Raw genomic sequence first — 18,180 nt, forward strand, 5'->3', positions numbered from 1 at the left:
GCCTCTGTGTTCTTTGACCTTCAATGCTACAGAAATGTGTTGGTACCATTCCCCAGATCTGTGCCTCGACACAATCCTGTCTCTGAGCTCTACGGACAATTCCGTCGACCTCATGGCTTAGGTTTTGCTCTGACATGCACTGTCAACTGTGGGACCTTATATAGACAGGTGTGTGCCTTTCCAAATCATGTCCAATCAATTGAATTTGCCACAGGTAGACTCCAATCAAGTTGTAGAAACATCTCAAGGATGATCAATGGAAACAGGATGCAGCTGAGCTCAATTTCAAGTCTCATAGTAAAGAGTCTGAATACTTATGTAAATAAGGTATTTCTGTTTTTTAATTCTTAATACGGTTGCAACAATTTCTAAAAACCTGTTTTCGCTTTGTCATTATGGGGTATTGTGTATAGGTTGATGAGGACAATTTTTTAAATTTAATCTCATTTTAGAGTATGGCTGTAACGTAACAAAATGTGGAAAAGGTGAAGGGGTCTGAATACTTTCAGAACTCACCGTATAGGCCAAGCTTGTCCAGTGGCCTGATGTGTGGAGGGGTGGGGGGTGAGAGAGTAGAACGCTCAGAGAGGCTCTTTTGGTACATCACAGTATGTTTACAACTAACCATCTCCCTCATCCAGACGGCCGCTGCATATGACATGCTTCTATTTTTACCTCTCGTATCATTAATCATCGGGGCAGAGAGGAGAGGGGATGCGCGCTTGCGTGATTTTCAGTAAGTCCCCATGGCAACACAGAAAGTGAAGTTAGTGTAGGGATACTTAGCAGGGAAAGTAGGGAGGTAAGAAGAGAGCGATGAGCTGTGTATTGTCCTCACACTGACCCTGCTGGTTACACTTACACTACTGCTGGGTGTTTATTCTCTCTCTCGCCATATTCTCCCCCTTCTTTCTCTCCCCCTGTCACTCACCATACAGAGATTCCCAGATGAGGGTTTGGCCAACGTGGTGCGGAACGTCTTTGACTTTGACTCGTACAACAAGGACACGCGGGAGGTACTGATCGAAGCGCTGCACAAGCACGGCATTCCCATCGGAGCCAAGCCCAGCAGCGTCCACCTAGCCAAGGAGTAAGACCACCGTGACCACCGGAGAATCACCACACACACACACACACACACACACACACACCCTGGCCTCTAGCATACACTGGCACCCTGAGCCGGAACAGATACATAGAAAGAGGGAGAGAGGACAGAAAGAAGTGTGTACGGTCACATGAGATGGGCATTGAGTCGTGGTCTAACACTCTGACTGTGACACAATCAGTGTGCCTTGCTACGGTGAGGCTTGTTCAATAGGCCACTAAAAAGACACTAATTGGACAAGCCACTTGCTGCTAGCTGTTTGATAAGATTAATACCCCCCCCCAGACATGACCATGTACTGACAGTGTACCTCCCCCAGGTCAGTGAGGATAGCATGGATAGTCCGTTTACTTTTCCCTACACACGTCTGCTATCGTAGATTAGTAACTGCCTACTGTGGCTCGCAAGCATAACCACTCACTACTGGTCACCGTTGATGGTCGGTTATACAGTATGTATATACTGTTATGTATCTACCTATACGGTTATACAGTTGTGTGTGTTACTTAGCCTTTTTTATATATTAGAATGTTTTAGGTATGAATGTATGCTGTTTTTACCATCTCAATATTCCGATTAAATGAAGTATTTCCTAATTTCATTAGAAAGACAGGTAAGGATTAATTTAAGATTATATTCCACCTCATCATATATGTATAGATTTTAATAAAGGAAAATATTTGTTTCTTCTGTCTCCTGTTTTTCATTATAAACCCTGTTTTTGTGAAGTTTTCTTTTATAATCCTCAAGTAGAACAATCTTGAGGGCCAAACAGGGAAGAAACAAGTATTTTCCTTCCATGATGAGTCTTTATGAGTCTAGATTGGTAGGATATGATTATGTTTAATAGATTAGGTTAGATGTGCTATTACTAAGGCTGTCTACAGGTACTGTAAGGCAACCTGATTCCTAGCATGGCAACTTAACACCAAACAGGCATGTGTACCAGGGTTGGATTCAATTCAGAATTGAATTGAGAATGCATCTAAATTCATATTCAATTCTTGAATTGTAATTGAAGTATACAGAATTGCAATTTGAATTAAATGAAATATAATTTAATTTGGTGAAATTCAATGAAATTCAAACGCCTCATTTTTGGTGTAGTCTATACAAATATACATATTGTACATAAAACATCAAACATGTTGTTATATACATGCATTTAAAATATTGTTGAAACAATTGATTTTCAGGACAAACTCTTAAAATGAATGATCAAGGGAAACAAAACCTGTATATCAAAGTTATTATATTTCATTAAACACTTTCCAGAATGCATTAGTTTGACACTCAAGTTGACCCTAAGGCACTCAAAAAGAAGCCAAACAAATTAAATGGTTGGTGGAAATATAATAGGCTATTCTAAGCACTAAGGTTAAAAGAGTAAATTAACATTGTTTCCAGAGAAAAGTGATATATTCTTTGGTATCTGGAAGTGTGACCTGTCCGATTCAATGAAACTCATGTTCTATGACTGAGTGAAATTTCTTTGAATTGCACTGAATTCAATTCTAGTTCCTATCATTCAAATTCTGCATCCTGTGGGGTGGGGCTAATTCAATTCCAATTTATATTCATGAGTTAAATGGGAGTCAATTCCATAATGTTATTGAGCCCAACCCTGGTGTTTACCGCATTGTCGTATTCAATTTCCCATATTTATTAAATAGAAATGCTTTGGTCACAATCTAAAATGGGATTTAGCCAATACACGGAATAACCTTCCACAATCTTTTTTGCCCAGTTGTATCAAAGTAAATATCTCTACTCTTTGAACTCGAGCAGTCCAAATTGGGACAAACCGTTATAGGACACGTTGTATAATTCGTTCAGAATTTCTATTTTTAGGGTGATTTCTATTGAGTTGGACAGTTCCTGGTGGTTTGGTATATTGTGGCGTTGTTTCTTACATCCCACCTGCGACCTATTACACCGTGGCCGGTGGCCTAAACCCAGCAGTGAGTCATGGGAAAGTGTGGGTTTCTATAGAAGATCTGGACAGACACAACAAGGGAGGTCAGCCAGATACACACCCAGATACATACACACAGTATTTATACACAGACCACACAAAATGCTATTTATTCACAGACCACACAAAACGCAAAACTTATTGATATCCCCTAGTCTGTATTTTCAGATTAGTGCAGATGAGGGAGAGAAGACGATGAACGTTTGATTGAGATGCACCCCATATCTTTTTACTCAAATCCCATACGATATGGCCTCACGATTGGCGGCCCCGGCCGCGACCGGGAGACCCATGGGGCGGCGCACAATTAGGGGAGGGTTTGGCCGGCAGGGATGTCCTTGTGCCGTTGCGCACTAGTGACTCCTGTGGCGGGCCGGGCACAGTGCACGCTGACACGGTCGCCAGGTGTACGGTGTTTCCTTCGACACATTGGGGCGGCTGGCTTCCGGGTTAAGTGGGCATTGTGTCAACAAGCAGTGCGGCTGGTTGGGTTGTGTTTCGGAGGACGCACGGCTCTCGACCTTCGCCTCTCCCGAGTCCGTACTGGAGTTGCAGCAACGAGACAAGACTCTAACTACCAATTGGATACCATGAACCTGGGGTGAAAAAGGGGTAAATTTAATCCCATACGATACTGCACTTACCCTATATACATGTAGTGCACTTAGTTTTAGTCAGTCCTAGAGCCCTATTTGTACTTTAGGGAATAGGGGTTCATTGAGATGTATCCTAAGAGTCCTTCGCACCTTTCTGATAGTGCTGTGTGTGGTTGTCATGGTAATGACCTGTGACCTCTCCCCCTCCCTCCTAGGCTTCCCCTCCCAGAGGTCAGGATGTCTGGCTACTGGACCACCAACCAGGAGGGGAACGCCCGGCGCAAACTGCTCTGCCCTACAGAGACGCACCCCATCGATATAAAGGTAATAACACACACACACACACACACACATTTTAAAGGTACTAACACACACCGTTTATGAAGTGCATAGGGGCTAGAGGTTTCTAGACAGGGCCGTCATTTTGCGTCCTTGACTTTGTGCACTGTGTTTGTAGGGGCCAGTGTTTCTACGTGTGCAGGGCTACCCCTGTGAGAGGCAGGAGTCCAGAGCTCTGAGCTTCACCGAAGAGAAAGCTACCTGGCAGATCCCCATGAGCGAGGTCAACATCATCTGTGACGTCACCACCAACAACGGTAGGAGATACATACACATGCCACACGCATGCATTTAAACACACCTCACACACACACATCGCAAACTATGTGGCTACATGTAACCCAGTGTGTCTGCACGCAACGAGAGAACAAGAGTACACAACAGCCCCCACCTCCTCCACACACTAACACACTAACTTCCTGTTTCAGATGCGATCTACATGGCTACGTGTAACCCGGTGTGCCTGTTTGCAATGAAGGAGAGCGGAGACACAGTCCAGTGTATGGAGCTGTATGATGTCTTCCCCAGGACCATCAGTGGAGTCTGGCAGCCCTTTGTGACTGTCGCTGCCCTGGGCAGCCCACTGGAGGGACAGGTGGTGCTACATGAGGAACAGGTAGGGAAGACCTCCGAGACGCACACACCCACCTCATATAGCTCCAGACTATGAGAGATGACTTAAAACGGCTAAATATGCACATACCGTGCACTCTTTCATAACCCAAATTATTATACAGCTTTTACGTATTAGGAGGGAAGAAATAGCCTTTGTTTTGGAGAGGACAGGAAAATAGAAAGAGAGAGAGAAAGTGAGTGATAGTATATAATTTCTCCTGTCCAAACAAATAGAACTCCAGATATCATAACAGAGGTTATGCAGAGGTCATGGCTCTCTCAGGGGAGAAAAAAATAAAACAAGAAAGAAATGTTTTTAATGGAACACTGTCAGCTAGCCAGAACACACACGCATGCATGCATACACACAGACGTGCGCACATACACACACGCACAGACACTCCAGCACCAACTCCCAAAGAGTGACAGTTGGTTTCTATACATATATATATATATATCTCAGAGTTCAAAGAGCTAGGCCATAAGGAAGCTATTACAGTATGGTAGAGGGAGGGTTAGTCCTGGGATAGCTGTTCCCCTGCCCCTTGGCTTTCCCCATAAAAAGTGAACTGAAGATTTAGCAGTGTGCGTCATGAATAAAAGCCTTGGCTTAGCTGAGCGAGACACTCTTACACGCACGCAGACACGCATGCACAGCGACTACTGACTGTAGTGGAAGATTAACACTGGATAGTGGCGCCCTCTGGTGACTGGGGTGTGAAGGGTGGAATGAATCTATGGTGCTATAATGTCCGTCAAGAGGAGACCGCTCATCGCAGTGCTAGCGGTGCCACAGACAAAATGCTTGGTCCTTCCAGATGTAGCCTACCTGCATAACACAGCTTAGTCCTGCAGATCACTGTGGCCTGATTCTCCCCCAACTGCTCTTTCTAACCAAGTATGCTCTCTCTCTCTCTCTCTCTCTCTCTCTCTCTCTCTCTCTCTCTCTCTCTCTCTCTCTCTCTCTCTCTCTTCTCTCTTCTCTCTTCTCTCTTCTCTCTCTCTCTCTCAGAGTAACACAGTATTACATCTAGACGTATTAACAGGAGCGGTGAGGAGACTCATTCTGTCACAGGAGCCAGAACAGCCCGCCCCTAAAGCTTCCAGTTGGTGGAGCAGCAGCAAGGAGGCACAGGTCTCATACCCACTGAAACTCCATTCGGCCATCTGACCACTTCCTTTATACCACTTGTACAACAAAATCCACAAAATAAAGTCATACATGATATGCCACATACACAAGATACAGTATGTCATACATGCGTAGAGGTTTTTTTGTGAATATTCTCTTTAACAGAACATTGACTCGAGACAACGAAACAGGTTGTCACCTGTGTACTGTACACTACGTAATCCAGAATGTTTTTTTTTTAGGGAGGTCATAAGATGTGCCGGGAGTTTGCCTACAAGAACTGGCTCCTGTTCTACAAGGAGGGCGGGTAAGCTCAGCTCATTGCTACACTAGCTCCTTCCCCTTTGCTTTTTCAAACTGTAAAGTGAAGTGTGTCCCTCCTGTGTTGCTGTAGTAACCAGTTGGATGTGCTGGATGTGCTGGAGGGCCGGGTTCACACCATCTCCCTCCCCATCAACCTCAGCAAGGTATTTCTGGTGGCAGAGGATCGCTGGCTACTGGTGGAGAGCAACACCAACAAGTAATTAATCCTCTACCCGCCTCTCCTTTACTTTGCTCCTCTCCTTTACTCTGCTCCTCTCCTTTACTCTGCTCCTCTCCTTTACTCTGCTCCTCTCCTTTACTCTTCTTTCCTCTTCCTTTACTCGCCTCCTCTCCTCTCCTTTTACTCTGCTCCTCTCCTTCACTCTGCTCCTCTCCTTTTACTCTGTCTACTCCTTCCTTTACTCTGCTCCTCTCTTTACTCTGCTCCTCTTCCTTTACTCTGCTCCTCATCCTCTCCTTTACTCTGCTCCTCTCCTTTACTCTGCTCCTCTCCTCTCCTTTACTCTGCTCCTCTCCTTTACTCTGCTCCTCTCCTCTCCTTCACTATGCTCCTCTCCTTTACTCTGCTCCTCTCCTTTACTCTGCTCCTCTCCTTTGGGGCGGCAGGTAGCCTAGTGGTTAGATCGTTGGGCCTAACCGAAAGGTTGCTGGATCGAATCCCCGAGCTGACACGGTAAAAATCTGTCGTTCTGCCACTGAACAAGGCAGTTAACCCACTGTTCCCCGGTAGGCCGTCATTGTAAATAAGAATGTGTTCTTAACTGACTTGCCTAGTTAAATAAAAGTTAAATAAAGGTTAAAAAAAAGTAATTACCTGCTCCTTTACTCTGCTCTTCTATTCTCCTTTATTCACCTCTCTTCTTTCCTCTTCTCATTTCTTCTCTTCTCCTCTGCTCTTCTTCTATCCTCATTCATCGGGGGGGGGGGGCTTTGTTTACAGGAAGTTCCTGCTGACCAAACCCATGCACATGGGAGCAGAAGACTCTGGGGTGTGTCAGCTACATAGCGTCAGTGAGGACGGCGTCAGCACCGGCCATGGAGCCAGCTCAGGTAACACAACAGAGCACTCAACATATAAGGACATGAGTCATTTAATGTCCCTGACACTATGTCCATACCCATCCTCAACTTTCTTTCTCCTCCCCATCTCTCTCCCTCGCTCTTCTCACCTCTCGCTTTTCTTCTTTCTTCACCCCCCCATCTCCCTTTCTTACCCCATCTACCCCCACCTGCCCATATAAATCTATATCTCTGTCTGCCTCCTTTTCCCTACCTCGTTCCCTCTCTCTCTCCCTCCTTTCCTCTCTCTCTGCTTCCCTCATTTCCTCTCTCTTTCTCCCCCCTGCCTCTCTCCCTCTGTCCCTCCCTCTCTCTTTCTTCCTCCCTCTCTCTCCCCCCTCTGTCTCTCAGATGAGATGTGTGTACCCCAGACAGTGGGTAGTGACCAGCTGCCTAATGAGAACCTGAGTGCAGCCCTGGGTCAGAAGATAGTCTCTCCCAACCGACTCCTCTCTGACACCTCCTCGTACGCACGCATCATAGTGGGCTTCCCTGACCTCATGGTGAGAGACCAGTGTATAATGATCAATTACTTTTTATTATAGCTATCAAGACTTTTTGATGAGAAATATCTTGACTTTTGGTTAGAGAGGTACAAAAGTATCTATATCCACAGTAAAACGAGTCCTATATCGACATAACCTGAAAGGCCGCTCAGCAAGGAAGAAGCAACTGCTCCAAAACCGCCATAAAAAAAGCCAGACTACGGTTTGCAACTGCACTTGTGGACAAAGATCGTACTTTTTGGAGAAATGTCCTCTAGTCTGATGAAACAAAAATAGAACAGTTTGGCCATAATGACCATCGTTATGTTTGGAGGAAAAGTGGGGGAGGCTTGCAAGCCGAAGAACACCATCCCATACGTGAAGCACGGGGTGGCAGCATCATGTTGTGGGGATGCTTTGCTGCAGGAGGGACTGGTGCACTTCACAAAATAGATGGCATCATGAGACAGGAAAACTATGTGGATATATTGAAGCAACATCCCAAGACATCAGTCAGGAAGTTAAAGCTTCATCGCAAATGGGTCTTCCAAATGGACAATGAGTCCAAGCATACTTCCAAAGTTGTGGCAAAATGGCTTAAGGACAACAAAGTCAAGGTATTGAGTGGCCATCACAAAGCCCTGACCTCAATCCATAGAAAATGTGTGGGCAGAACTGAAAAAGCGTGTGCGAGCAAGAAGGCCTACAAACCTGACTCAGTTACACCATGCTCTGTCAGGAGGAATGGACCAAAATGCACCCAACGTATTGTGGGAAGCTTGTGGAAGGCTACGCAAAACATTTGACCCAAGTTAAACCATTTAAAGGCAATGCTACCAAATACTAATTGAGTGTATGTAAACTTCTGACCCACTGGGAATGTGATGAAAGAAATTAAAGCTGAAATAAATAATTCTCTCTACTATTATTCTGACATTTCACATTCTTAAAATAAAGTGGTGATTCTAACTGACCTAAAACAGGGAATTTTTACTGGGATTAAATGTCAGGAATTGTGAAAAACTGAGTTTAAATGTTTTTGGCTAAGGTGTATGTATACTTCTGACTTCAACTGTAAATCCTTTTAATAAGAGATATCATGACATTTGATTAAAGATGTCATGACTTTTCGATTAGAGGTATGAAGTTAGAATCGATTTGTTGTTTCTCTCTCCCTGCACTGTAGTCTCCTAATGAGGTGTACAGCTTTAAGAGAGATGTGGACCTATCAGAGATGAGTGGCGGGGACTCGGGAGGTCAAATGTTCTCCCGGGGCGGGCTGAAGTCCAGCGTGGCCAAACGGACTAACTGTGTCAGTCTGCTGTCGGCCAATCAGGTGGTCCGGGCCCTACCACCTGGACAGGTGCCCCTAAAAGATATCTTCCCCCCAGGTCAGAGCCTCACTGTACAATAGCATAGCTGACTTTGGTGTAGAGACACGCGAGTCTGATTCGTACCCTTAACCTGGGATACTCAATCATTTGTTTGTTTGTGCGTGCGTGCGTGGGTGGGTGAGTGTTTTTAACGTGTGTGTCACACAGACGTCACACCCCCGATGACCGCTGCCTACCTGGAGGTGACTGACCTGAACTCTAAGAAGCTGAAGTATATTCCTGTCCCAAGGTATATCTGGACTCTGATAGCACACTAACCCAAATCCACCCACATATAGCCCCTACCTCCCTATACACATACAGTGCATTTGGAAAGTATTCAGACCCCTTGACTTTTTCCACATGTTGTTAGGTTACAGCTTTATTCTAAAATGTATTAAATCTACACGCAATGCCCCATAATGACAAAGCAAAAACAGGTTTTTTAAAATGTTTGCAAAAAAAAAACTATTATCACATTCACATAAGTATTCAGGTCCTTTACTCAGTACTTTGTTGAAGCACCTTTGGCAGCAATTACATTCTTGAGTCTTCTTGGGTATGACGCTACAAGTTTGGCACACCTGTATTTGGGGAGTTTCTTCCATTCTTCTCTGCAGATCCTCTCAAGTTCTGTCAGGTTGGATGGGGAGCGTTGCTGCACAGGTGTCACCAGAGATGTTCGATTGGGTTCAAGTCCGAGCTCTGGCTGGGCCACTCAAGGACATTCAGAGACTTGTCCCGAAGCCACTCCTGCGTTGTCTTGACTGTGTGCTTAGGATCGTTGTCCTGTTGTCCAGACTGAGCGCTCTGGAGCAGGTTTTCATAAAGGATCTCTCTGTACTTTGCTCTGTTCATCTTTGCCTCGATTCTGATTAGTCTCCCAGTTCCTGCCTCTGAAAAACATTCCCACAGCATGATACTGCCACCACCATGCTTCACCGTAGGGATGGTGCCAGGTTTCCTCTAGACGTGACACTTGGTATTCTGGTGAAAGAGTTGAATCTTGGTTTCATCAGACCAGAGAATCTTGTTTCTCATGGTCTGAGAGTCTTTAGGTGCCTTTTGGCAAACTCCAAGCGGCCTGTCATGTGCCATTTACTGAGGAGTGGCTTCCGTCTGGCCAGTCTACCATAAAGGCCTGATTGGTGGAGTGCTGCAGAAATGGTTGTCCTTCTGGAAGTTTCTACCTTTTTCAACGAGGAACTCTAGAGCTCTATCAGAGTGACCATCGGGTTCTTGGGCACCTCCCTGACCAAGGCCCTTCTTCCCCGATTGCTCAGTTTGGCTGGGTGCCCAGCTCTAGGAAGAGTCTTGGTGGTTCCAAACTTCTTTCATTTAAGAATGATGGAGTCCACTCTGTTCTTGGGGACCTTCAGTGCTGCATACATTTTATGGTACCATTCCCCAGATCTAAGCCTCGACACAATTTTGTCTTGGAGCTCTACGGACAATTCCTTCGACCTCATGGCTTGGTTTTTGCTCTGACATGCACTGTCAACTGTGGGACCTTATATAGACAGGTGTGTGCTATTCTAAATCATGTTGAATAAATTAAATTTACCACAGGTGGTCTGAATACTTATGTAAATAATAATAATATATATATWTTTTTTTATACATTTTGCAAAACTTTCTCAGAACCTGTTTTCGCTTTGTCATTATGGGGTATAGTGTGTAGATTGCTGAGGATTTGTGTTTATTTAATCCATTTTAGAATAGGGTTGTAATGTAGCAAAATGTGGAAAAAGTCAAGGGATCTGAATGCTTTCCAAAGGCACTGTATGTGGATCTGAAAGGATTGGATAGGTATAAGCAATATGGTAAGAATTCCACTTACTCTGTCAGAGGTTAAGGTTGAGCTACGTGTGTTGCTAAGTAACCAGGAAGTGACTGCCCTTCAGCCTTGTTGTTTTTAAACTTTTGTATTTAAAAAAAATATATGGTTTTCAGTGAGCGCAATGTTCTTCATGTGAAAAAACTTCAGAAAAACTTCAAAGACGAATATAATTGTATATATCTTAAATGACCGCTTAAGTAATTTAATGAATTTGATTATATAATTGTGAAGCCTGTTCAAAACAGTGCTGTATGGGGGAAGCATAAGGAAGTAAAGCGGAAGTGGCCTTCACTTTCACAGAGTATACCTATCCAATCCCTTCTGATCTACGCAAGTGTCTCGGGGCTAGAGTGGATTTGGGATTGGGAGTAGTTGAAATTTGAAAGAATACTGTGTCTGAACACACCATCCTCTGATTGGTTTACTAGAACTCTCTCATCGGATTGGTTCGTTGTCTCACACCCTCTCTCTAATTGGTTGTTTCATCTGATTGACAGGTCTCTGAGTGTCTCTCCTTACACAACGTGGATTTCAAAGGTGTCCGACTCTGACGTGCTATTGGCCGGTCTGGGTTCGGGGGGCGTGGTCACGGTGGATATGGGCGGGTATGTGCGGCTCTGGGAGACAGGATTGGAGAATCTGCAGCGCTCTCTGCTGGAATGGAGGACCATGATTGGCTCAGAGGACGGCAGGCCCATACAGGTAGGACCGGGATTGGTTTAGTGAGGTTAAATGTTATGAACTTGTAGATATTTAGAAATATAATGACTAGAGTTGACTTTAAGATTGTACAGATCCTGTTAAATGTGGCAGTAGTAGCCTGTATCTGTGTCCTTCAAAGTTCTGGAAAGTAATACTGCAGCCTACATCCTGTAGTCCCTATTGTCACCATCGTGAGGCAATGTTGTGTCACAAATATTCACCCTTATACACTGAGTGTACAGCCTCAATTCATCGGGCCCATGTTGACTCCAATGCTTCCCACAGTTGTGTCAAGTTGGCTGGATGTCCTTTGGGTGGTGGTCCATTCTTGAAACTGTTGAGTGTGAAAAACCCAGCAGCGTTGCAGTTCTTGACACATACCGGTGCGCCTGGAACCTACTACTATACCCTGTTCAAAGGCACTTAAATATTTTGTCTTGCCCATTCACCCTCTGAATGGCACACTTACACAATCCATGTCTCAATTGTCTCAAGGCTTAAAAATCCTTCTTTAACCTGTCTCCTCCCCTTCATCTACACTGATTGAAGTGGATTTAACAAGTGACATCAATAAGGGATCATAGTGTTCACCTGGATTCACCTGGTCAGTCTATGTCATGGAAAGAGCAGCTGTTCTTAATTGTGTACACTCAGTGTAGCGTGTTGCTGAACCACAAACAGTCCTGGAGTCTGCAACGCTGTGTGGAACACTAGTTAGAGAGCCCTGAGGAAAATGTCTACTTTCTCTCTCACATTCCTCCAGTTGTAGTCTTTGTGAATGAGAGACAGGTCATCACTGGTCTTTCTTTGTTAATGGGTATAATGTGAAGTATGTTAAGTATAATTGTAGCACTGATGTAATGGAGTTGACCCTAGCTAGGGGTTATTGTGTGATGTAATGGAATTGACCTGAGCTAGGAGTCATTGTGTGATGTGATGGAGTTGACCTGAGCTAGGGGACATTGTGTGATGTGATGGAGTTGAACCCTAGCTTGGGGTCATTGTGTGATGTAATGGAGTTGACCCGAGCTAGGGTCATTGTGTGATGTAATGGAGTTGACCCTAGCTTGGCGGTCATTGTGTGATGTAATGGAGTTGACCCGAGCTAGGGTCATTGTGTGATGTAATGAGTTGACCCGAGCTAGGGGACATTGTGTGATGTGATGGAGTTTGACCCGAGCTAGGGACATTGTTGTGACGTGATGGAGTTGACCCTAGCTAGGGACATTGTGTGATGGTAATGGAGTTGACCCTAGCTAGGGGTCATTGTGGATGGATGGAGTTGACCCTAGGCGGTCATTGTGTGATGTAATGGAGTTGACCCGAGCTAGGGGTCATTGTGTGATGTAATGGAGTTGACCCGAGCTAGGGGACATTGTGTGATGTGATGGAGTTGACCCGAGCTAGGGGACATTGTGTGAACGTGATGGAGTTGACCCCTAGGCTATGGGGTCATTGTGTGATGTGATGGACGTTGACCCTAGCTAGGGGTTCATTGTGTGATTGTTGATGGAGTTGACCCGAAGCTAGAGGGACACTCTGTTGTGACGTGGATGGAGTTGACCCTAGCTAGGGGACATTGTGTGATGTAATGGAGTTGACCCTAGCTAGGGGATATTGTGTGATGTGATGGAGTTGACCCTAGCTAGGGGTCATTGTGTGATGTGATGGAGTTGACCCTAGCTTGGGGTCATTGTGTGATGTAATGGAGTTGACCCGAGCTAAGGGACATTGTGTGACGTGATGGAGTTGACCCGAGCTAGGGGTCATTGTGTGATGTGATGGAGTTGACCTGGCTTGGGTGGTGAGTATTGTCAGGGACGCAGTGGCAGGTACTGTGCAGTGTGTATGACATGGTTATGTCATAGACTTGAGTCAAAGACAAGTCAAATACTTTTTGTACAATTGGATCGTACCAAAAGTGGAAACCTCGTCGTATGGTCTTGAAGGCTGGAGTGAATGCACAATCGCACACCTGATTAATTAATGACCAGGTAATGAAGAGCACTAGTCCAGACTTATGTTTGCTAATGCAATCGAAATAGATACACAGAGTTTCTCTCAGGTCACAGGTGCACGCACGCACACACACACACACACACACACACACACACGCACACGCACACGCACACACACACACAAACAGGGCCCCTCTGATGTGAGAGCCCCTCTCTCAGGCTCGATTCCTCCATCTATGGGTGTTCTTTGATGGCCACCTTGAGCACACACAGCATGGCCCTTCAAACATACTCTCTCCCTATGCTCTCTCTCTGAAAACGCTGTAAGCTTACCTTCACACTCACACTACTAATAAGGCCCCTGAAAACCCTTACACACTTACCTACACACACTGACTCACTAACCCTTCTGAAAGTGCACACACACATGCAGCCTCACTATACTTGAGGCTCACTATGCCGTCTGCAAACAGCAGGCCTCCTCTTAAACATGGCTGTTTGAGTTTCTCTGTAACATGGCTGAGAGGTATTTTATCTGTCTACACACATGAAAACTCTCTTCCCCTGTGCTTACTCAAACACATTTTTCTATAACATGGCTACACACACATTCACACGTTTCTGGCCGAAACATACACACACACAGTCACACCACAGTCACACACACACACACAACACACCACACACACACACACACACACACACACACACACACACACACACACACACACACACACACACACACAGCTGGAGTGAATGTGAGCCCTGTGTCCCTACAAACCAGGATCAGGACGTCCTGGATTAGAGCGACAAATCTGAACTCTAACCTTTAACCCTCTCCGGTCACAATGACAATATCTGTCCAATGACCACATAGCTGTGGAACTCTATAGCTACCAGCTCAGGTTCAAATTGCCATTTTAACAAGGCTAACTAAAAGGGAAAAGGAAGTGAAGTAACATGATCAGACACTGTTTATACTGTATAAGAGATTCTATGAATTGACTACAGTTATCAATGGATGGCCGCCATATCAGTGGCTGCTAGTTGGTATGAGGACAAAGGCTGACATTCCACAGCTTTGATGTATAGGTGCCGAGAGACAGATACTTGCGCACACAGACACACACACACAGATAAACAGTGTTTAATTAGGGAAGAGCACTGCTGTTTTTCATTGATGGAGGAGAGATAGATGCGGTGAAGAGGTCAATGGAACACAGACCGTGGGGCATAAAGTATTACAAGCCCTAGAAATATCCAAAGGACGAACAATGAGACACTTTTTATTATGAGACCAAACGAGATGGGTATGGATACTGTGGGAACATGTAGGTTTGAGCTACTATGATGTCATTGTTGAACTTTACCTGCGTCGGTGTTTTTTGGGGTGTTTGGGTATATTTGGCTGTTTTCACTGCACAGCATTTAGAAATGGTCCCTTTTCAGGTTTAAAAGAAGTCTGCTAAATGCTAACTCCCGTTCGTATAAGCTGGTAGCATAGCTAGCATATAGAAATCAGTCATGGTAGTCAAAGTAGTTTTGAACTGTAATGCAGTTGATTGGTGACGACATGAACATGTGTTGGGGTTGACATCCATACACGCATTATACTCTGATTTCTACCTCAACATAGTATGAAATATACATATAAGCAATCTGCCGATGTGCCCTTGAGCAAGGCATTTAACCCTAATTGCTACTGTAAGTCGCTCTAGATAAAAACTCCTTCTTTTATCCAAATGTAAAATGTCAAATTAACATTTTGCTAGGGGGCACTGAGGAGATTGGGGATCTTTTCCCCCACGACATCTTTCCCCCACGCGTTTCCATGGCACGTCCATTGTTTTGGTCGAGTTCCATTGACCTCTTTGCCGCATCTATAGATGACAGCTCACTATGACCTCATAATGGCCCTATTGTGTGTATGTGTTCTCTGAAGCATCTGCTGCTCATGTCCAACCACGCCGTAGTGAAGATGGTGTGCTGTCTCTTTCTGACATTTCTTCGTTACACCATTCCTGAAATCACCCATCAACACACACACTTACATACATCAACACTATACCGGACAATGATATCTGTACTGATCTTATGTTCTCGCTACAGTTCTGCTTGGCCAAGCCAGTCACACAACTCACTCACTCTCACTCACTCACTCTCACTCACTCACTCTCACTCACTCACTCTCACACTCACTCACTCTCACTCTCACACACACACACACACAGAGAGACAGAGAAAGACTCTCAACACCCACCCTTAGCAAGGAATTCCCCCATGCCAGGGATGTTGACTGGATACTGGCGACGAATGGAATTCGCCCATCCCTCCCTCTCCTCAGAGATCCCAGTCATTTCAATGTAGAACAAAATGGTTTCACCCAGTAGTCTCTATAGGAGTAAACAGAGGGGTTAAAAGGTTGTTTGCTGTTGCTTATTAACCTTTCTCTAATCTGTTAGTCAAACACACCATACCTGGCAGGGGAGAGGACATACACAAGCAACCTATGGATAAGGCAACATCCTTACTGGCTAATACACACGTGCTCCCGAAATGTGTATATCTTAAATGTTTCTTAGCTTGTGCTGGCACTGCATTTTGGTAGGAATGCTATAGTGTAGGTTTGGTACAGGTCCAGATGGATCAGATATATTTTGGGCCGGTACCACCTGTGAGGCTGTCTTGGGCTCTCTCTCTTTCGCTTGGCCAGTGTGTAATGTGAGCAGTTGAAGTGAGGGGAAGTGACCAGACACACACTGCAGCTGTGGCCCAGTACCCTACTGATTCACCCCTTACTCGCAGCAGCGGGGAGCCGGAATGGAGACACGTGTCAGCCTCTACAGGCACACACAACCCAAGACGGAGACTCATGCACCATCAGTCGCCCTTATACGGGTGCTAGTGATTTACTGTATGGCGTCTATAAATCACGCATGTCACTTGTTTACTGACATGCTCGGACACATTTTTTACTGACACTCATGAGCCAGAATGAAGTCCCAGTCAGTCTCCCTTTACAGGTGCTGATGCATCAAAATGGAGACACGTGTTCGCCACCTTTCACCTCTTACAGGCAATGATCACTCCCAGACTGCATTTCCACCTGGATGGTGTCGCCATAGAAATGCTTCTAATGTATAATTCTAGATAATTCTATTTCTATGGATGTCCCCTTCTGATGTCTAGTTCCTCTGAAGGTTTCCTCTGAAGTCTATCTGAAGTCTAGTTCCTCTGAAGGTTTCCTCTGGAAGTTCTAGTTCCTCTGAAGGTTTCCTCTGAAGGTTTCCTCTGAAGTTCTTAGTTCCTGCTGAAGGTTTCCTCTAAGGTTCCTCTGAAGTCTAGTTCCTCTGAAGGTTTTCCTTCTGAAGGTTTCTCTGAAGGTTTCCTCTGAAGGTCCTAGGTTCCTCTGAAGGTTCCTCTGAAAGTCTAGTTTCCTCTGAAGGTTTCCTCTGAAGGCTAGTTCCTCTGAAGGTTCCTCCTGACAGTGTTCCTCTGAGTCTAGTTCCGCTGAAGGTTTCCTCTGTAATGTTTCCTCTGAATGTTTCCTCTGAATGTTTCCTCTGACAGTCTGTTCCTCTGAAGGTTTCCTCTGAAATTTCCTTCTGAAGTTTTCCTCTGAAGTTTTCCTCTGAAGGTTCCTCTGAGTCAGTTCCTCTAAGTCTAGATCCTCTGAAGTCTAGTTCCTCTGAAGGTTCACTGTTGTGAAGGGTCACTGTGAAGGTTTCCTGTGAAGTTTCCGCTGAAGGTTTCCGCTGAAAGGTTTCCGCTGAAGGTTTTCCTTTCACACTGCCACCTCTGGCTTTTTATGGGTTTAGGATCGTGGTTGCTTGAAAGCACTTTGTGATAAATGGTGTCTTGCAAAAATACATTGAAAATGTACCTTGCCAAAGAAACTGGGGACCTATGGCACAAACTCCTGGGTGAAGGACAAAGAGCCACATGATGAATATGAACTTGTGTGTGTGTGTGTGTGTGTGTGTGTGTGTGTGGTGTTGTGTGTGTTTTGTGTGGTGTGTGTTTGTGTGTGTTTGGTGTTTTGTGTTTGTTGTGTGTTGTGTGTGTGTGTACACGTACACGGTGTGTGCACACAGAATGCATCCATCTCCATGTATGGGAGCAGGTATGCAGGTCTGCTACAACCATGTGAGTGCACACACACACACACACACACACACGTGTGTAACAGGAGAGGTGTCCAAGAGTTCTTCTATGACGTTCGTTAGTACCTTTGACCTTTTACCTCTGTACTGCGGTATTGGCACGTCTATTTAACACACACACCACAACACACACACACACACACACACACCACCACACACACACACACACACACACACACACACACACACACACACACACACACACACCACTCTCTCTCTCTCTCTCTCTCTCTCCCCTGCAGTTGTCTACACACCACACTCGTATAAAAGAGCAGACATGGCCTTATCTCTCTCTGATACAATTAGTAATGAGTCAACCCCCTCTCTGTCTCTCTGTCTCCTCCCTCTTCCAGTTCTCTGCTGCCAGTGACTGGAACGAATTGCAAAAATCGCTGAAGCTGGAGACTTATATTTCCCTCACTAACTTTAAAACATCAGCTATTTGAGCAGTTAACCGATCACTGCAGCTGTACATAGCCCATCTGTAAATATCCCAATCTACCCTACCTCA

General features: G+C 45.1%; 1 protein-coding gene across 2 annotated transcripts in view; it reads left to right on the top strand.

Annotated features, from left to right (window-relative positions):
• vwa8 (von Willebrand factor A domain containing 8) overlaps nt 1–18,180 on the top strand; it is a 90,359-nt gene that overhangs the window by 45,376 nt on the left and 26,803 nt on the right. For both annotated transcript variants that reach the window (XM_023980825.2, XM_070437713.1), the window contains exons 26-37: nt 939–1,090; nt 3,895–4,003; nt 4,137–4,275; nt 4,447–4,634; nt 5,646–5,768; nt 6,008–6,072; nt 6,160–6,285; nt 7,030–7,139; nt 7,500–7,651; nt 8,820–9,024; nt 9,175–9,256; nt 11,344–11,548. In XM_023980825.2, coding sequence (XP_023836593.1) covers nt 939–1,090; nt 3,895–4,003; nt 4,137–4,275; nt 4,447–4,634; nt 5,646–5,768; nt 6,008–6,072; nt 6,160–6,285; nt 7,030–7,139; nt 7,500–7,651; nt 8,820–9,024; nt 9,175–9,256; nt 11,344–11,548 — 1,656 coding nt within the window. The remainder of the gene's footprint in view (nt 1–938; nt 1,091–3,894; nt 4,004–4,136; nt 4,276–4,446; nt 4,635–5,645; nt 5,769–6,007; nt 6,073–6,159; nt 6,286–7,029; nt 7,140–7,499; nt 7,652–8,819; nt 9,025–9,174; nt 9,257–11,343; nt 11,549–18,180) is intronic.

Source organism: Salvelinus sp. IW2-2015, linkage group LG36, assembly GCF_002910315.2.
Source record: "Salvelinus sp. IW2-2015 linkage group LG36, ASM291031v2, whole genome shotgun sequence".
NCBI lineage: Eukaryota > Metazoa > Chordata > Actinopteri > Salmoniformes > Salmonidae > Salvelinus > Salvelinus sp. IW2-2015.